Genomic DNA, 20,864 nt, shown 5'->3' on the forward strand with positions numbered 1-20,864 from the left:
AGGGGTCTCGCGCCTGAAACCCAGGTCGGTCTGTCGAGATACTCGGTGACTATCAAACTGTGCGACAGCTATTGTCTCAGTATCAGTCTCAATGAGTTAGTTGCTTCGGCGACTATCAAGTTGCACGATGACAGCAGGTGGTGTTCATTGTATATACTATCATAGGTTTCGGCTGACCTCTGTGGACACTCTGTTCAGGGGTAGCTCGGCACGATCAATAACAATATGTAGGTTATGATGACACCAAGGTCTGGTGTGAGTGTTGATGATGATGAGGTTGATGGTGTCAGTGATAAGGTCAGTGAGTGTTGATGGTAATGAGGTTGATGGTGTTAGTGATAAGGTTGGTGGCATCAACACGAGTGTCCAGTGTGTTGACTGATGCTTGAGGTGATCCCTGGACCACAGTGGACTACTGCCTTCGGTTCTATCTATATCTGGACTGCTGACCTGCTATGGGCTGCCTTTGGATGTCAGGTAGTGGTGATACAACACATGCACTACAATGAGGAGCAACCTTGATAGATTGCTACTATGCTGACTGAAACTAATATATACTTATGCTGAAGTGATAACTAGTTATGATGGGTGTAGAGTGGATGAGGATCCACTTGACCTTTGATGATGAGAAAGCATGGTTATATACCTCTTCACAGCATCACCAGCAATGCTGCTCCTGCTCTCTCTCCAGAGAGTACCTTCTTCATCGAGTACTGTTCAGGGGGCCTCTCCTGCTTGCTTGGCACCCCTGTGCCTCTTGAGCTGTGTCGACTCCATCGACACTGCTCCTCCTCCTTGCTATCCTGCTTGTTTGGCACCCTTGTGCCTCCTGAGTGGTGTCGACTCCTTCGACACTGCTCCTCCTCCTCAGGACCTGGTGTCGACTCCTTCGACACTGCTCTCTCGAGCCCCTGAGTGGTAACCATCTGCATGCTCATTGAGCTTGGTCCTCTTCATGGCTGTGCCTGGCCCTCCTTGCATATGGGCTCGGTCCTCCTTTGCATGTGAGTCCATAGGAGTCCATGGTCTCCATGGAGACTGCACTACGACCATGCTCTCTAATGGTATCAACTAGATCTTCGATACCTGTGCTCCTTCCATATGAACCAGTGACCCTCCTGCTTCTTGAGCATTCAGGCCCATGACATTGTGCTCCTGCTCTTCACAGACCGGCTGCATATCAGCTCGTCTGGTGAGAGCATCGGGTTCGCCACCCTTGTCTCCTGGCCGATATTGTAGCACAAAGTTGAAATCTGCTAACAATACTGCCCATCTTGCTTGTCTGCCAGTGATGCGACATTGCAACTTGAAGTACTTGAGCACTTCGTGATCTGTGAGAATGACTAACTGACTTGGAAGTCCTGCTAGCATGTGTCGCCACTGAGTGAGGCAAGTGACCACTGCTAGGAGCTCCTTGTTGTGGATCTCGTAGTTTTTCTCAGCTGACGACATCTTCCTTGAATAAAATGCTACTGGGTGCCAATGTCCTTCATGCTCTTGCTTGAGTACTCCAGTGATGGCAAAGTTGCTTGCATCTGTTTCCAGCCTTGTAGGAAGGTGGTAATTGAAGTGTCGAAGTACTCTGGCCATCATGAATGCTTGGATGAGTTTGTGGAAAGCTTGTCAAGCTTCTTCCAGCAACTCAAACTTCTTGAAGTGTTCAGTCAGTTTCACCAGTGATGTTAGTGGCTTGGCGATTTGAGCAAAGTGAGCAATGAATCACCTGTAGAAGTTGGCAAAGCCAAGGAATCTCTGGATATCATGGATTGATTCCAGCATTGGCCACTCCTTGACTGTCTGTACTTTCTCAGGATCCATCTCTACCCCTGTGGGTTTGATGATGTACCCTAGAAACTCTACTGTCATGGTGTGGAACTCACACTTCAACAGTTTAGCAAACAGCCGATTGTTTCTCAAATGGGTGAAAACTTCAGTGACATGTCATATGTGTGCTTCCTCCATGTCACTGAAGATGAGGAAGTTGTCCAAGTATACAACAACATATACTCCAATGATGTCTCGAAAGATGATATTGATGAATGATTGGAAATGAGCTGGTGTGTTTGCTAGCCCAAATGGCATCACAAGGTACTCATATAGTCCCAATTGTGTACTGAATGCTGTTTTCCATTCATCTCCTTTTGTGATGCAAATGAGGTTGTATGCTGCTTGGAGATCTAGTTTAGAGTAGATCTTTGCCTTTTGGAGCAGGAACAGTTGCTCCTCAATGAGGGGCAATGGTGCCCTGTTCTTGACTGTGATCTCATTGAGTCCCCGATAGTCCACACAAAGTCTGAGCCCTCCATCTTTCTTGGGTACAAAAAGGATGGGTGACCTTGCTGGACTCTTTGATGGTCATATGAACCCCTTGGCAAGGTTCTTGTCCAAATACTTCCTCAATTCAGACATTTCCTTAGGCCCTTTGAGATACAATGGGCCTTGAGGTGGTTGACTTCCTTCCATTAATTCAAGGTGGAGATCATGTTCGGTATGCTGGGGAAGCCTGTCTGCTTCCACCTCATTGAACACATCATGAAGATGTTGGTACAGCTTTGGTATATCCACTGCCATCACCTTCTTCTTGATTTCAACCTCCATCTCTATTCCTTTGTCGGTGCTGGTAGGAACAAAACTGAAGGCTGGGAGTGATGAGGGTGGTACTTCCAATAACATGAACCCTATGGGTGCATCCTCTAAAGCTGCCTGAAGTAAGCACTTCGCTGAGATGAACTCATTTCCATGCATGGTTGGTCATGCCATTTTTTCTTTGTAGGAGCCCATTACCACAGATTTCATTGAAATCAGTGATAAGCTGTCTCTTATGGCAAGCTCCTGTTTTTGCTCACCTGTTGTGGCAGCTTTCGTCGAATTCTGTGACAGTTCTGCTACTATGACTGATTTCAACACTTTTGATTGTAAACCCCTAGTTGTGGCAGCTTCAGGGGGTCATTTTCAGTCCTGGGACTTGAACTCCAGTTGGCCTGTGTCCCATCATATGGTGGGCTTGAGCCTTCTTAGCTCAGTGAATCCCAATATAAGGTTGTAGTTGGTGGTATCAGTTACCAATACTTTGACTACACCTAGGCTGTGCTTGCCAATAACTACCTGTATGGTTGTGGCACTATTGATAACGAGCTGGTGTCTGGTGACACAATGAATCAATCTTGTTTTTGAGGGTTTTGTTGGTATTAGGTACTTACTGATAAAGGAATCTGAAACTATGGACAAGCCAGCACCAGTGTCAGCAAGTATACAAGCAGGATGGTCTTGGACTGTTCCTGTAAGCTCTAATACTGCTTTTCCTTTGCTGGTGGAGAAACATATTTGGCAATCTTGATATATACACAACGATGGTGAGGAGGTTTGTAGAGCCATGCGTGCCATCAGTGCATTGCCCCACTGTTGTTTCCCTCGTCATTGTCATCTTGGGGTTCCTCATGATTAGCATCATTAGGAACTTGGTATTGACTGAAGTCTAGGTCATCAGGGTCGCTCGTTTCAGTGCTGCCTGTATGCCCATCCCCTGAGTCAGTGGCCCCTTCCTCAAAGGGATCTTCCATGGTTACCATGACTCTTGGACCCAAAGGTCGTGGGCCCAGAGGGTCTGCCCTCTTGCTTGGGCAGTCTCTGGCCCAATGTCTGATGCCTTTGCAAATATGGCAAGTGCTATTGCCTGGTACTGTGGGGCTTCCTTGTTTCAGGCCCAGTACATAATGCTGAGGCAGCAACTGATTAGTTGGTCTGCTTGGGTTTCCTGCCATTGTTTGTGCTGGTGGTCAAGCAGAGTTTCTTTGTGTCAGTAGCCAAATGGGGAATGAGCTCTGAGCGGGTGGCATTGGTCAGATTCCCAGGTTCAATTGTGGAGGAGCAGTGCTCAGGTGCCTAGCAGAGGACTGCTGTAGCAGCATCCTCTGTTGGTCAATATCTTCGACCTCTTGGTACCATCCCCACCTCTTTGCAGGTGGGTTATGCTCAAACTTTTCTTGCAGACTACATGTGATACTGCCTCTGAACAAGTCAATGATGAGTTTGTTATCATCCAGATTGACTTGCCCTTCCAAGTCTCTGAAATGTTCCACATGGCATGTGGCAGCACTGGGTGCATTGCTAGTGAGTTTGAGAGCCAACAGCTTGTTGTAGGCTTCCATTCTAGCATTCCGGGGATTGAATTGTTCTGACAGTCACTCTGTGAAGTAGTGCCAGTCATTGAATAACCTTCCTTCACATGCCCTGTCAATCCGGAGCTTGGAGGTCCACCACTCCTGTGCATTCCCTTCCAATTGAGAGCCCATGTGGTTGATCATTCTTGTTTGCTCATATACCTGGTTAAACTTAAACCAGGCTTCGGCTTTGAGAATGAATATCCCCACATCTCATGGATTAAACTTAGGAAAGGGTGTGGCGATTGGCTTTGATCGAGAGAGATCTGCCAATACACTAGGATCCTCCTCCAAGTCTGGGACATAAGGTTCCATCCTAGTCCTACTATACAGTTCCACCCTGGGTTTGAAATACTTTGGCCTGGTGGGTGAGGCGTACTTTTCATAATTGATGTTGTCCTGCTCTTCTGCACCAGCGAACGAGACAGATCATCTTGGTCGTGGTGCCAGTGTAGGAGTTTGGGGATCTCCTATCATGGATTCATCACCTCCTACCTGCTCTACTGATGGTGAGAACTCAATCATCTCTTCTCTGCTTAGGTGAGCACAGTGAAGTCATTCTTCTCGTTGGCCTTGCCTGGTGAGCTCGAGCTGGGCTTCCAATAGTGCTAGAAGCTGGTCAAGCTTATCGTTGAGGCCTTGGTCCATCATTGTGATCGTGGGGTGCTGCTTGAACGATCCACTCTAATGTCAGTGGTCATGTGCCTGAAACCTGAGATCAGTAGTAGTACCAGTACTATCACCAATTCTGTCAAATTATGCGACAGCACTAATGGTATTTCGATTCTTAGTGAAATATGTGACAGAGCCTTCTCTGTCACCTTTCTCATTAGAAACTGTAGTTGTATTATTGTTATGACAGATTTTGACTAACCACTGTGGACACTCCATCCAGAGGTAGCTCGGCATGATCAGACTATGATATGACTCTAAGTGAGCTTGATGTTGACACCAATGGTCTGGTGTGAGTATGGATTGATGATGCCAACATGAGTGTCCAGTGTGTCGACTAATGCTTGAAGTGATCCCCAGGCTGCAGTGGACAACTGCCTTCAGTTCTATTGTTATCTGGACCACTGGTTTGCTGCAAACCACCTTCGGATGTCAGGAAACAGTGATACAACACACACACTTTGATGAGGAGCAATCTATTGATTACTACTATGCTGACTGTGAACTAATGATACTTATTTGCTTGAAGTAATACTAGTTTGTTTTGGTGAGTAGAGTGGATAAGGATCCACTTGACCATTTGTGACAAGAGGGTATGACTATATATCTCTTCGCAGTGTTGCCAGTGACACTGCTCCTGCTCTCTCTCTCCAGAGAGTACCCTCTTCATCGAGTACTGTACAGGGATCTCCAAGGAGGCCCCTCCTCCATATCGAACCTTGTCCCTCCTGTCTTTCCTGAGCTGTGTTGACTTCATCAACACTGCTCCTCCTCTTCATGTCCCTTTTGCCAGTGTCCTATACACAGATCTCCTTCCTTTGACTGGCAACAGTTCTCTTCTACTCCTGTCCTGTGGGCCCCTGAGTGGTAACTGACCACATGTCACTGAGCTCGGTCCCTCTCACATGTGAATCATCATATGGACATCCTTACTACTGATCTCTGCAGAATCTGCCACATGATCTCACTTGCTGCAGATTCTGGTGGGATTTGTGATATCGACGATGCTCATGCTGATTTCGCTGTGGTCTGCCATAGAGCTGATTCTACTGCCGATCTTGGTGAACTCTGTTGCAGCTCCTACGATCTACCTGATTCCACGATTCCTGCACTACCTTCATATGAACTTCGGTCTTTCCTCATTCTGTGCACCCAGGCCCATGACACACTCCTTGCCCCTACTGCGATTGCTTATGATTACATATGTCACTTCATTCCACATATGCACATACAGACCATCAGTAGAAGCATATATGCCTGGCATTGCTTTGGAACTAGTCTTCTCCTAGAATAACAATCTTGCTATCTACTTTGCCACCCTCACTTGTGCATTCCTCAGCATTGTCAATCCAGATCCATACACTGTCTTTTGCGTTGAGGTGCGCCATTATCGTCATCCATTGCTGCTGTGTCTGCTGGTGGTGGTGGATTGGATGCTTGTCATGGGACTGGATGGATGCACAGGAAGAATGGGACTCATATGAAGAGAACTTGTGCAACCACCATGGATTGGGTGAAAGTGGAGTTCTGACAGAGTTCAGTGAGATTGGTAGGAGCAATGGCTCTATGACATAACTTGTCAAGATTGGTAGGAACACAGGTCATGCTACAGGAGTCAGTAGAATCAGCAGTACCATGCTTGCTACAACAGGCCTCATGGGAATTGGTTTGAGAGAAACCTCTATTGCCAATATGGCAAGAGGATGGCAACAAACAAGGGAGGTTGCCACTGGATGAAAGAGGGGCCTTGCATGATGATGAAGCTGGTGCAAGCAGATGGGTGCTGATGACAGGAGGATGAAGGGATGCAAGTTGCCACTCAGATGAAGTGGGAATGGCCCCTGACAATGATGAGGTGGCACAAGGACTGTCCATCCACAGGAAGCAAGAGAAGTGGTGCCAATGAGCAGCAGCACAATGTGGATGGAAAGGATAGGAAGGATGAGGAGGAGGAGCAGGGTTGAAGAGGCCTCCTAGAGCAGGAGCAGTGTTGCAGGCGATGCTGCAGGAATGGTTATATAACCATACTCCTCGTCATAGCAAGTGAGTGGATCCCCATCCACTCTACATCATACAAACTAGTTATCATTGTCAATTGAGTATACATGTTTCTGTCTAAAAACAGCAGTGACATCATGCTCGGACTCTGCCCGAATGCTAGTATTGGGATTATACTTCTTTACATTTCCTCAGAAGCTAGTTACTTAAACTAGCCTCTTCTTATCCGCACGAGAAAGTACTCAGGTGTGACATTTGGCCCCGCTACTGTGCTCCGACTATCACCGATTGTTGATCATCGGGACCTGCTCAGGGTTTATTATTCGATTGTTGAGTCTCGCCTTATTTTATTAATCAGGTGATGCAATTCCAGTGAATCTTCTCTGCTTGGAATCCGAATTCCGAGATTTCAATCGAGGATACCGCAACCGACATACGTTGCTCTTGCTTTCTCCAACATATCCCCCCCAGACTGAGAAGCAAAGGATAGACTGATGAAGGGATGAGAAAGCAAATCCGTGTGCATTGAAGCGAGACCAAAGAACTGTGGTATAGATGATGCACTTTTACACCCTTACAAAACACCGAGAAAGGGAAGGAGACAGAAGTACATGAAAAGATGCTGGAGCAAAACGCTTTGCGAGAGCAAAAGAGCGATGATAGCAGTGCCTGCTTGGTTTAACCAGAAGCACTACCAATAGACTGCAGAAAGGTAATGATACTGTTATCATCATAGGTATCCCAATTCATCGGATATGCAGGTGGAACGAGACTCTCTGACAAATACTGCACTGTTGAACCTGGCATTGTTGCAGGAGTGTGATGAGCCATTTGCCCGTGACCGTTGTGGATCATAACCGAGGGATCGCCAGCACTACCACCGTAGTGGCCATGTGGATTCTGCGGACTTGACGTGGAGAGCAAGCTTGGTGAACCGGAAGCTTGACTATTGGCACTGCCACCTGTTTTGTTGTGGTAAAGAGCATGTTGTGAGCCGCTGCCACTGTGGTGGTTGGAGTATCTGGGCATTTGCATTCCTGCACCATTGCGTGGAGATGCCGAAGGAACGTAGGGAGAACGGAAGGAAGGGCCCGAAGGGGAGGATGCACCACCGACAGCATTCGAAAGCTGCGTGAAAGGGTTGAGCCCCATAGCCCACTTGGCGTCTTCTGAAATGACAAGATCCTCAGCATTGACGGGTGAGTTCTCGTTGATGGAAACGGTCGAAGGCAGCTTCTTGCAGCAGAATCGCAAGAAACGAGCAAGATAGGATCCTTGTTCCAAGTGGTTCTCCAACGAAGGCGAAGTGGCATCAGCTGCCTGACGGATGGCGGAACAAGCAGAGATTGCGAGATCTTGTGACATGGCACGCCAGTTGTCACAGATCCAGACTGCCGCAACAGCCAAGTTGAGGATGACAATGTCATGAACGTATCGGTAGTAGCCAGCTTGACCGTAAGGACCATTGAGCAGCTCGAAAAGCTGCACAGAGAGCTCAGAGCACTTCTGGAAGGCCGTTTGTCGATCATGGGCAAATGCAGGCCCAGACAAGAATGGAGAGCTATAGATCGAGTACAAAGCACGATGGTAGTTGAAGAGGGTATTGGTATTGTGGAAGAGCAAGCAAGGTCGACCCGAGTGCTGGCATGGGATCTCGCTCGCTGGTGGGTTCATCCAGACCGAGCTGGAGCAAGTTTGTGCTGTAATGCCCATCTTGACGAGCCTCGCGTTACGAAGACACGTTGCACGGCTGATCTGAGATGGGTTGGGACTCCTTGCATTGGAGCGCTTGAGCTGTGTGATCAAGTCGCGCTTGATGTTGGCATTCTCTCGTGAAGCTGCTAGACGGACATCAATGTCCTGCACCATATCTCCCAAAGAGTCAATCCACTCTCTTGGGTCTGGAAGCAGGCTCGGGTCGATGGCCGGTGGCAAGTGACGCTGGTCACGGTAGCCATCTTCGAAACAAGAAAGCTGGATGAGTGTACGTTGGGACTGGATGAAGGATCGAGAGGGTGCGTGCTTGGATCGCTTCTGTGGGGCGAAAAGCTCGTGCAAGCCTAGCTCAAAGGCTTGTGTGATGGCAAGCCTCACTTTTCGCCAACTGCTGCCATCCTTGGGATGCTTCCACATGGCCAAGATGGAGAGCGACTGAATGATCTCGAGCTGCGGTGGAATGTCATCGGCTGCAATGCGTGAGAGAGCGGGTTTGAGGAACTCGAGGGAATCGAGGTAGCGGTCGACTTTGACAAACTTGGACGAGACGGTGCAGATGGCAGCAAGCAGGATGCGATAGTCCGGATTGGTCTTGAGCGCCTTGAGTATGTAAATTTGACTATCGAGCAGAGCAATGATGGGGTTGAGACGCTGGTAGTAGAAGTGCACGAGTTCACCCACCTCATCTTCGTCAAAGAGACCGGCGGTGATGACCGACTCGATGAGGGGACGGCCTGTAGAAGTCGACACTTTGACGGAAGGTTCCTCCTGAAGATGAGAGTGCAAGGTGGAAGAGAGCAACGCCTTGGAAGCAGTGCGTTCAGACGAGGTGGTGTCGAGCAAGCTTTGCACAGAGAAAGGGTTGACAGCAGCCGAAGCGGAAGCGTCGGACTGTTGGTTAGGACTAGGACTTGGCGACTCTTGCGCTAGACTCTTGGATCGCTGTTTGGAAGGTGTCAGAGAGCTTTGCTTGTTCTTTTGACCTTCCAGTTTGACACCTCGATGATGTGATGGCACCACACACTCGATGCTTAGACGAAGGCAGCGTGTGCAGCTATTGGAGTCGTCGGGAAAGATGCAGCGGGACTGTAGTAGCGAGCAGTGAGACGAGAATGATGCCGAGAAGGGATGTGCGAAAGAGAGATGAGGAGGAGGTTAGTATACGACATGCGTTGCGATGAGACAGCCTGAATAAGCTCAGTGAGACTTACCTTGATCTTACGACATCCCGAACAAGCACGCCTCTCGGCAAAGGGCGTGAACTGCTCTTTCGGGATGACGTCGCACTTTGCAGGAGGCATGGTGTGCAGCCAAAATAGGGCAGCCTTGTCAGAAAGCTGGTGGCGGTGATGATGATATTGTTGTTGCTGTGGTTGGGTAGTAAAGGACCAAGGTGATCGGGGCGGTGATGAGCAAGTCGCAGTTGCAGGGACGAGGAGAGATAGGCTGAAGCTTATCCTGGGTGTTGCATCAGCTCAAGGACTAGCGTCGTGCAGAATCGGGCGTTCGGGGGTATCGATCGAGATGCGCGAGCAGTTGGGTTAGCATGAGAAGCAAACAGAACGAGACGATGCCGGGGGGGGGGGGGGGGGGGGTCGAACTTGAGAGAATCGCAAAAGGGAGGGATTATAGGTTACCGGTTGAGAAGGAAGGTGGTGGAAGAGATATGGCGCTTATGAAGTCGAAGGTTGATGCAATGCTAAACCGAGAGATAGCCAGTGATTGGATCGGGCTTGCAAAAGGCTGCAAGATGGTGGTGTTTCGATGTTCTGAAGGCGTGAGTGAGGTAGTGGAGTAAGCGGCGAAGATGGTTAGTTAGCATCCAAGCTGTACGACATGCCTGAGAGGCCGGGTTTCCCTTCTGAGCTGCGTTGCGTAGCTGCTATTGCTATTGCTATCGGTGTGGCTGCAATGGTCTGCTGTGCAGATCAGGCTATCCGGTAAACGATCAAGGCTTGAAGCGGAAGTGTGTCAACGTCAAATGCCGAAGCGGAAAGAACCAGAGGATGCTGCAGATTGTGATCCAAGTGCAGCGGACAGACGATGAAAGGCTAGGCGAGACGAAGCGAATCAATGGCGAATGATCAGGGAGCGATCAAGCCGAGAGATGCTCGGGCAATCGATTCGGTATTGCCAATCCGGGATGGTGCACAAGTGAAAGAAACAGAGAGACGGAGAGTCGAGAACAAAGGCCTTGCAAAGAAGCAAAAGAAGGACAAGATAACCGAGACCACGGATGCGATGCAATGCTAAGCTAGCGGAAATGCTGGGATGGAGTGGGAGTTGGGTCGGGATGGGATGGGATCCTTTGCTTCGTTAGCTTGCTTTGGTTTGCGGCGTCGATTGGCATCCGTTGAGCTCCTTGAAGCGAGCGAGCGACGAGCAAAGAGCGCAAAGTAGGTGCGAGGTGTAGATGAGGTTAGCATAGGAAAGCGCAGCAGAGCGATGGTGAAAAGAGACGAGGTCAAGAGTGTCGTAATGGTAAAGGTAACGCTAAAGGTAATGGTAAAAAGGTAAGCAGCAATCCTTCAGATTTCTCAGGTTTTTTCAGATTTCTCAGGTTTTTTCAGGTTTTTTTCAGGTTTTTTCAGGTTTTTTCAGGTTTTTTCAGGGTTTTCAGCATCGCCTTTAACAACGCGTCGAAATGGTTCGAGGAAAAGGAGGCTGAGAAATTGAGGCGAAAAAAAAGGACCCAGCCATGGCCACCTAGAGTGTGAGCAGCATACCACATTGTGAGACTGGAGAGAAGCAAGAGGCAATCCCACACAAGAGGGGCAAGTCAGAAGATCAGAAATGGTGCCAGGCAGGGGTGGAGAGGAGATTGTAACACAGATTTACAATGAATTCCAACTAATTGCTGTTGACACTCCATCCAGTGGTAGCATGGCACAATCAAGGTCCTAGCAAACCTACTTGAGACTAGACCAGGGTGTGGTGCAACAGTGTCTGTCTTGACACAAGCATCTGTAATGTTGACAGTGACATGATTGAGTTGATTGATTGATAATCAGACTGCAGTGGACAACTGCCTTTGGTATGAGATCAAGAGAGCTGGGCCACAGAGACTGCCTTTGGTATCAATCAGTATCTGGACTGCAGTAAGTACTGCCTACAGATGTTGTCAAGTAGCAGTGATAACAACACATGCACTATGATAGAAGCAATGGCCTGCAATTGCAACTGTTGACAGAATAACTAAGTATATGATAAGTTAAGATATAGCTAGTTTAAGTGTAGAGTGGATGAGGATCCATTCTTCTATGATGGTTAAGTGAGTGTATATATAGACACTTGTCATGTTGTCTGCAACACTGCTCTTGTCTCTCCTCAAGGGTGTAGGAACCTCCAGCCACTGCTCTTACAGCTTCTTGCTCTCAGTCCCCTTTGTGTCCTGCCTCATCCTCACTCCTCCTCCTGCTTTTGTCGCTGCAACCAAGTGTGACTTCATTGCCAACAGTGATCACTCCCACCTCATCTGAGTGGCAAGCCCCTTCCTTTGCATATCCTCTTGTGTGGTTGGTGGGAAGCAACACCTTCTAACCAGTTGTTTCCTTGAGCTCTGTCATATGGTTGTGATTCTACTGATCCCAATGAACTCTGTTGTAAGATCTCAATCCTACCAATCCTGACAACTTCTGTAGTAAGACCTTGATCCTGACCAAACTTGATGAATTCTGTCAGAACCTGCCAATTGCCCAATCCTGTGATTCTTGTGCATGGTCTCTTCTCATACAGATCCAGATCTTCTGTGCATCTGGTCCTATGACAGCTGTCTTCAAGAGCAAAGAGTAGTGCAGAGGACAAGTGCCTGTCAGAGGTCATGCACCTGAAATCCGAAATCTGCTGGATGAGCTTGTTTGGACAAATATTGGTGAGATGTGTCAAGCAAACTCATTCCAACCAATCTCAGTGCTTTTCCCAATGGATTCCAGCTGACCACTGTGAAGACTCTGTTCAGAGGTAGTGCAGCATGTTCAGAGTACTTGAGAAGTAGTTGCAATGCCTGTGATTGCAACTGGAGATGATACTGAGGAAGCACTGTGATACTGTGTGTGTTTTTGTCAAAAGGCTCCAGATCTCTGGCTAAATTCAGTAGCGTTCTGTTCATTTTCGACTTTGTGCTTTAGACCTGATTTAACATGGAAGTGAGAGCCAGAGCTGTTGCAGCTGCGAAGGAAAAGGCGGTGGTAATGTGAATTCCCACAGAAATTGCGCCTTTTTTTTTTTCTTTTTTTCTTTTCTTTTTTTCTTTTCTTTTTTCTTTTTTCTTTTTTCTTTTTTCTTTTTTCTTTTTATCAGAGAGACGCCGGTTTGTCGATCCAAGGACGCCGGTCTGTCCTTTCCTGATATCTCTTTTTGCTCTTCCACTTTCTCTGCTTAGAACAGACTGGCTTGTGATCGCGTGCTTTCCCCAGGGCAGAGAGCTTGAGTGCAGAATGCATTGTCAGATTCCGTCGCTTCCAAGCGAGCGTTGGCGATTTTAATTTGTTTTTGTGGGCCAGTTTTCAGTTTTTCTGCGCATCCCTTTTTGCATCGCCAAACGTAGTTAAAGTTAGTGTGCCTGCCTACTCACCCGATTCGATAGTCGACTATCATAGCTTTGCCAATCAGATGCATAACTAGCTGTCCTAGCTCATGGGTCTGATGTTCTGCAGGGAAGAGCAGTCGATTATTGGCTCGCAGTGCATGTGTCGGACTCTGTTGTAGAGCGAATGAATATGTTGCTTATGCCTTGTTTGGGAAATCTACAAAGCCATTTACGCCAAGTCATCTCGACATACAACTGTCATACTAGCTGCAAGCTCAGTTTCCGAGAGCGACGAGAGCTCGCTATACAAGATGAACCTGTCCCAAGCGGGCAAGCTGAGTTGATAGCGACATGCATACTTTCTGTAGCACATCGTCTGGCGCTCCAGTTCGGGGGAAGATTGCGAGCCTCCGACATGACAGCGGATCATCTCGCTTCGGCCTTTGATGCGAGCATGTTGAGATCGGATTACATGTCCTACCTTGTTCCGACGATCGCCTTGTGTGTCATGCAACGTCTCATTTTGTAGATCTCACTAGCAACATTAGTCCAGTCCGATTGCGAAAGAAAGCAGATATGAGTTACATGTGGTGGGGAACGCGTCAACTCATATAGCAGCCGCTCGTTCATGCAAAGCATCTCATCCATGTATACTCGTAGAAATCTGTCATCTGATCCCAAGCATAGCCAACACAACGCATTACCCCTCTCATCAAGCCACACATACAGTATGAGCATTCTAGAATTCGACCTTTGAACATGCACGCTACATCATCTCCTCTGCCTCGCTCTCTCCAACCCTGCCCCGTCTCTCTATCACTGTGCAGAGCCAAGAGTCGCACGACTTGACCGTTTACTAGCCACCGGACTCGGCATGACAGATTCAGCTCTTGCCTGGAAATGTCTTTCAAAGTCCTGCACACTTCCACCCCAAACTCCAAAGTTTTCCTGTGTCAACCTTGCCAACTGGTCCAATCGGTCAATTACATCCTTCATCGCCAGTGCGTACGAGTAGAACAACAAGTAAGCACTCGACCCTCGAACCGCTCTTCGTTTCACCACCGGAAGTTCTCTGATTCGCTCCAACAGGCGAGTTCTGCATTGTCCAGCAGGTGGGAAGTAAGGTGGCACAGGCGATTTCAGATGAAAAGCCGAGCCGAGAGTGTAAAAGTAGAGCAAGACGTTGCCTACCATCTCGCGTCTTTCGGCGTTGACAGGAATCACAAAGTCTCGTCGGACGTGACGATACCAGTCTTGTCGTGTGGTGACACATCGCATGCTATGCAGCTTGTCAAGGATGTTTTGACAACAGGAGAGCATAGAGCGATAGGTGGCGACGGGGAAGGGTCCTTTCAGACGGAACTCGTGTTTGGTTTGTGCCAGGAGTCCTTCCAGTTTGATGAGTGAGACTTGCAGGTGCAATTCGATCGCTTGGAACTCGTCACCGTGTCGAGAGGCAAAGGTGCCGAGGAGCGATGCTTCTTCGTCGTCTGCTTCTTGGTTGTGTTGGTCGCCGTCACTGCCCTCGTAGCTATCATCTTCGCCGTCTGCTCCGGTATGACGTCGACCAGCTCGCGCTTGCAAAGGGTCTCTGGAGTAAGACAAGACTAGACGTTGGTAAAGCCAGGCGAGCTTGAATAGCACATCTGATACGCCCAATGCTAGCTGTCTCCTTGCTTCGAAAGGCCAGATCAGCTGATTCAGCACCGTCGCCCACAGCACACCAACAACCACCGACACCGTGCGCTGATAGGCAATCTGCTCGACCTCAACGTTCGTCTTGCGCAGATTGTAGCTGTACAGAGCTGTCAAGTTGTACGTCAGCAGCACGAAGCGGCCACTCGACGCCAATTGAGGCTTGCCCACAATATATCTGAAACAAGGCATCGAGAACAGCACCCCGAACAACGGCAGCACGATGTTGTTATCCGGGAAGAGCTTGTAGATGCCCACTGCGGCCAAAGCTCCAGTGATCGTACCCAAAATACGATGCAGACTCATATGGTTCGACTGTCCCACCGTTGGCGAAAGGACAACCATGAAGCTGACTAGAGCCCATTGGCCCTGAAACTTCTTGAAGATCGGCCGAGTTGACGGGAAGAACGCAGGACTTGCTAGGAGCGCGCTTCCAACGCCAGCCTTGATCGCGAATTTTGTGTCAGGCTGACGGAAGAACTCGCCGATGTTCCAAAACAAACGTTGCAGCTTGCCCTTCCATGTCTCGACTTTCGGTGTCTGATGCGTGTTGACAGCATGACGGCGGTTGGAGGGAAAGTCGAGCGGAGTGGTCATCTTTTTTGCTGCGGCGGCTGTCTTTGCCGACTTGCCATGCTTGAAACGTTGTTTCCTGTTGCCTCCTGAACCCCATCGCCAGCCGAGCATGCTGCTGTAATCCGAAAGCATCATGCCGAGGGTGCTGAGGAAAAGACGCATACGCGTCCATCGCGAAGTCTCTCTTGCCAAAGCGATGCGCTCTTCTGCTTGTCGGATCTCTTCCAGCGCTTCAACAAGCACTTCGAGCTCTTTGGCGAACTCTTCCAAGTTGAAGACGAAGAAGAATATGAGAAAGACATCTTCGTCTCCGTTGCTCTTCTGTAGAAGGGAGCCGACAACACTTTCGCCCTTATGCGATTCACCGACGTCCATCTCTGCCATCTTTTTTGGCTCCATAGTGTAAATGCGCTTGATCGCAACGGTCTGCTCGTGCTGAAAGCGTTTCAGTGCGTTGGAGATGTCGGTTTGAAGTCCGTCAAAGCTCGTTCCAGGAATGTAGGCGTCTGTGGTTGTGCCAAAGTCATGCCAAGTGCTTGTTCCGCCGTTCGCTGCGGCGAATGCCGAAGCTTCTTGTGCCAGCGTCTTGGAGTCAGAGCTGATGGGGTCGCGCGCGACGAAGGTGGACCTGAGACCCTTCAAAGTTCGACAACACGAGAAGACGAGGCTGCACATGTGTGGTCCGACGCTGGCAATGAAGTCTTCGAAGACTGTTGCGGCACTTGCGTTCTCGGTGGCAGCCGAGGCAGATGCATGTGCCGAGTCGCTGCTGAGATCTTCAGCATCAGCATCCCTCTCAAACAGATCAGCCAACCTGCTCGAAGCAGGACAGGATCTGGCACGCGACGAAGACCGGCTGTTCTGTGGATGCGCTGCGGACGACGCTCCTTGTTGCTCTTTTGCGGCGCGTTGAGCCTCTCTGCGTGCCGCCATGATCTGGTGCTGAAGACCACAACTACTTCTGAGACCCGTCAGATGCTGCGCCAGCCTATTGAGCGAGTCTGTGACCTGGATATACTTTGCACTCTGACCACGCATTCTGAGATCGAAGAGTGACTCGAGCTTCGCCTCCTCTAGATTCTTCTTGAGCGAAGTGAAACTGTCGTGGTGATCATCAATGGCGCGCTTGATGCGATCGCTCTTGAAGTTGAAGTTGGAAGGATCTTCGAGCAGGAACGTCTTTGTGAGGACTCGAAGTAGCGTAGAGAATCCTCGCAAGTTGCGCACTATGTCGCTTTGCAGGTTGGACGTGGCGCTCTGCGGCCAAATGTAAAAGCAAACCAGGTTACTGATGAGCGAGCCGGCCAGCACGACCAGTGAGACCTGAAACGTCTTCTCAGTTGAAAAGTGACCAAGGTGTAGAGAGCCTTCCTTAACAACGACAGTGAAGACGATGATCGAGATGAGCGAACATGCTGTGTTGAACTGTGGCTTGGCCACCTTGATCTTTGCATATCCGACGAGCGCCATGCCAATACCAAGGAAGAAGAGGACACTAATGATGTCGGAAACAAGGATCCTGTCCACCTCGTGCAGGAAGACTGCAACAGCCATAGAGCAAAAGCCAAGAGTGACCGCGTAGATGAAGGCGCCGAGCGCGAATAGGTCAGCTTCGACCATAGCACCGAGGGTCTTGGCAGGATGGAAGTAGACAGCTACCGTTGCGATCATGTGCAGATTGGAGAAGGGCACGTCGTCCTCTGGGTCGTTGTTGGGTAAGAAGCTGGCGAGCCAACGACTCAGAGCGGGCGTGTAGGTGAAGAGAGAAGCGACAAAGTAGGCGATTGCACACTTGATGATGCTCCGATGGAGCAGAGTGATGTTGAGGCCAGAGACCAGACCGGCAAGAGACTGCAACATGGTCCCGAGGCGCGAACCACTCGGTTCTGCAGGCTTGGGCCTCGTTGTTGTGCCGCTTTGGTGGGGTCGACCGATACCTTGGTTACGTCCGCCTTGCACAGGGACCTGAATATCTACCTCTAGTTCTGTGTCTGAGTCATTGTCGGTGTCCGAGTCCGAGTCCGAATCTGTCTCAAGCAGATGGTCCTCGGTCGAATAGAGCAGAGGATCCTCACCGAGCGGAGTCTGGTCGGGATCGTTGGCCAGCATGCTTGTCGGCTCGTCGCTGAGTGAGACCCTATGCGCTAGCACGTCTTCCTCCTGAGCCTGTCCAATCATCTGAGGTAATGTAGCGGATGCCTCGGATGTCAAAGCTGTCGTGCCTCGATACCGACTGTGGTGAGATGGGTGCTGCGGGCCAGCATCTGTCTTGGAAGGCCGTGAGCGAAGCTTAAAGCTAGAGCCGCCTTTGAAGGAAAATGGAGCGGTGAAGCTTGCTAGGGAGCCATCTGGATCTGGCTCTTCAGAGTGTGGATAGGATAGACGTTTGCTCTTTCGATTACGTGAATGCTTTGCTTGATTCTGCTCAGCAGCGTCGAAGAGATGAGCGAGAGACTGCCATTGCTCTGTATATTGGCCAGGCGCAAGGAGATGAGTGATGTCGGAGCGAAGAGTGTCGGAGGTGATGCCTTCATCGTCAAATCTGCGCTCGTCCTCGAATGCGCGAGAGCGGCGCTTGCTGTCTGAGGGTGCCTTCTTGAGGGCTGATGTGACGCGGACACGCTGACGTACAGCATCCCAGAGGTTCGGAGTGACGGTGCTGTCGGGGGGAAGCGACTGCGTGCTATGCGGGTGATCGCGATCCGAAACCACACGGCGTGTAATGGGTCGAGAAGGGGGTTGAAGCAGCACTGAGCCTCCCGTAGCCCGCGGCTCAGCCTCTGAAGGCTGCTTATGATTCAGGTCTGCCGACATGTCTATGCTATACCGAGTCTGAGAGGAGAAAAAGTGATCTAGAGTCGATTGCAAGGCATGGTGTCGTTGTCTCGTCCTGCCTGACGTGCAGTTCGGACCTCTTCCAAGTGATAATAATGAGGTTATGGACAAAACTGCGACTCGGCTTCTTTGGACAAGCGGGCAATACAGTGATGTGAGGATGTGACAGCGCCAAGAGCAAGCTAAACCGATGCTTCAAGCCAGCAGCAACGCATTTGACCCCTCTTTCTTGAAGATGACTATCAGAGAGGTTTCGGTTACTTACCTACGTAAGCGAGTAGCTCAGAGAAGTGGAGATGGTGGTGGTTCGGAAGCAACGACCATGTCGACGACCAACTCGGTTTTGGGACTGCGCAATTTCCACGTGACGCGTCTGTGCAATTAGTAAGCATGAGCTCACCAAAGCCACTCATCATTAGTAAGCAATATTGCTATCAAAAAGAAAAAGAAGGTCGAAAAAAGGCAAAGAAAAAAAAAAAAGAAAAAAAAAAAGAAAAAAAAAAAGAAAAAAAAAAGAAGGCCACAAAATTCACCGTTAAAAGAAGGACGGTTTACGCACGTGCCAACACATCAAAACCGTTGCGCTTCTCATCGTGCCAAGTTGCCTTCATCTCAGAGTATCCTTTTCCCGCACATCACTTGACCGCCCTCGGAAGCTGGGATGACGAAAACTCATCGCAGGTGTTTGGGAAGGCTTGTTCATTGATCATGGGCCTCTTCACCGGAACCTCGTCAAGTGCCACTGGAAGAGCCAATTCAGCTGCGCCTCTCAAGCGCCGTTCACTTGGGCGAGTGAACAGAGACAGCTCGGGCTCACTTCTCGGTCCCTTATCGCGCGGTACGACAACAACAACCAAGCCGGCATTGCCAGTCGAAGAAGGAAGGCCGAAGTCTCCAGAAGGCGTTGAGGACGATCAAGTGCAGACACCCGCCGCGCTGAAAGCCTCGTCACAGAGCGGAGCGGAAGAGACTTCGGACGAAGAGCCAGACCTCGCAGACCTCCAATCGGATAACACTTTCCTCTATCAAAGGCATCTGCCGCTCGACTCAGCGCTCGGATTGAAGCCGCTTCATCCTCCCAAGGTCTCAATATTCGAGCGCATCGACGCCTACATTGCTGAACACTACCTCGATTGCTTTGGCATCACGCATCAAGACGAGGAGGTTCAGCATCACAACCGACTCGTGCCCTTCTTTGCCAAAGCGCCACGCTTCCTCTCCATCCGCTCGCTCAAACGAAAAGAGCTCGAACGAGACTATACGAAGGAGCGAGACACTACCGAGACCTGTGCACGCAAACAGCTTTGCTTAGGTCGATGCCTGCTTGGATTCACTTGCCCGAGTCAGGACCTCACAAGCAAACAAGATAACTGCGTGAGCTGAAGAAGCATCCCTTGCTCTGAGACATCGAAATGAGCTCACCGCCTCCGTCAGAGCGCAGCCTTGAAAGCGGCGAATGGAACGATGAAGACCAGTCCTTCTACTTTGACACTCAGCCGACGCCCTACGAGTCCTTCGACCCAGATCAGTCATTTGAAGGCTACAGGCACATCTTCTCTAGACCGAGGCCGGATGACACTTGCGGAGTGCCATCTGCTGAACCACTAGGCAGCTCGACCGCCACCGAAACTCTATCCGAAGCAGAAGCCAAGCAGAGGACTGCAGAAAAGGTGCCCTTGGAACGCCGTTGCTTCAACTGTGGCCAAAGCGATCATGCAGTGGCACAATGTCCGCTGCCGAGAAACCGCCAACGCATCCGTCAGAGTCGTCTGGAGTTCGAGGAAAGCAAAGCTGAACGGGCCCAAGATACAAGCATGGGTGAAATCAACGGACATGCCAGGCTTCACCAACAGTTGGCTTCTGCACAACAGCGGCTACGATGGCTCGACGAGTTCGTGCCCGGAAAGCCTAGCAGAGCTCTAATTGAGGCGCTTGCTTGGGAGGCGGGGGAGACAGGAGGTGACCGCGACGCTGCCGAGACGAAAGACGAAGAGGTATTTGATCTACCTTATTTGCGCAACATGCTTATCTGGGGCTATCCCCCCGGCTGGATATCGGACCGAGATCCCGTCGAGCAGATCAGGCAGCGGATCCAGCAGGACTCTGAATGGGAAACAGTGACAGTCTTGGACGGATTTGATCTTGTAGCGCTGGCTCAGCCTCAGCATCCGGAATCTGACACTGTCAAAGACGACGACGACAACAGTGGGAAATATGCAGATCATGGTAAAATGGCAGGGCAAGTGCGACGATGGGTCGACTACCAAACGCATCTTTTTGACAGCAACCGGCTCCAGAGCTTCGACAGGGCCTTTCGCGCCCCATTGCCTCAGATGCGAGAAGAGCCGGTGCAGAACTACCCTCGTTCGTGCGATTCCTCGTTTCAGAGCCGATCGAGATCAACAGAAGATACGCAAGATTGGTGGTGGTGTTCTGATAGGCCTGCGAAGAGGCGCAGATGATGCGCCAAGATGCAGTTCCTACAGTATTGAAGCTTAGCTGCATTGCCGGTCGGAGTTGCTGTGTACAGTCCCTGTCCAAAGTTTGGGGACAGGGTCCAATAGACAATAAATCAACCGTCCGATAGCATACCTTCCATCTGCTTGGAGGAGTGATCTCTCATAAGTGTCAGACTGAGCAAAACACACAGTGAGCAAATTCAAAAGAAGAGCTTTCGATTGCAG

At 49.9% G+C, this 20,864-nt stretch overlaps 3 protein-coding genes across 3 annotated transcripts; 1 reads left to right on the top strand and 2 right to left on the bottom strand.

Annotated features, from left to right (window-relative positions):
- Positions 1 to 7,508: 7,508 nt before the first annotated feature.
- On the bottom strand, positions 7,509 to 9,847 carry UHO2_02871 (uncharacterized protein; the record flags this gene model as incomplete). Its single annotated transcript, XM_041555659.1, has 2 exons — positions 7,509 to 9,632; positions 9,758 to 9,847. 2 exons carry the CDS (start codon positions 9,845 to 9,847, stop codon positions 7,509 to 7,511), a joined length of 2,214 nt encoding a protein of 737 aa, XP_041411593.1.
- Positions 9,848 to 13,890: 4,043 nt separating this feature from the next.
- UHO2_02872 (uncharacterized protein) lies at positions 13,891 to 18,159 on the bottom strand (the record flags this gene model as incomplete). Its single annotated transcript, XM_041555660.1, has 1 exon — positions 13,891 to 18,159. The coding sequence occupies one exon, from the start codon at positions 18,157 to 18,159 to the stop codon at positions 13,891 to 13,893; it is 4,269 nt and encodes a 1,422-aa protein (XP_041411594.1).
- Positions 18,160 to 18,888: 729 nt separating this feature from the next.
- UHO2_02873 (uncharacterized protein) lies at positions 18,889 to 20,642 on the top strand (the record flags this gene model as incomplete). The annotated part of the gene is made up of 2 exons (XM_041555661.1): positions 18,889 to 19,554; positions 19,617 to 20,642. The coding sequence occupies 2 exons, from the start codon at positions 18,889 to 18,891 to the stop codon at positions 20,640 to 20,642; spliced, it is 1,692 nt and encodes a 563-aa protein (XP_041411595.1).
- Between the last annotated feature and the right edge of the window lie 222 nt (positions 20,643 to 20,864).

Source organism: Ustilago hordei (assembly GCF_900519145.1).
Source record: "Ustilago hordei strain Uho2 genome assembly, contig: UHO2_contig_04, whole genome shotgun sequence".
NCBI classification, from domain to species: Eukaryota; Fungi; Basidiomycota; class Ustilaginomycetes; order Ustilaginales; family Ustilaginaceae; genus Ustilago; species Ustilago hordei.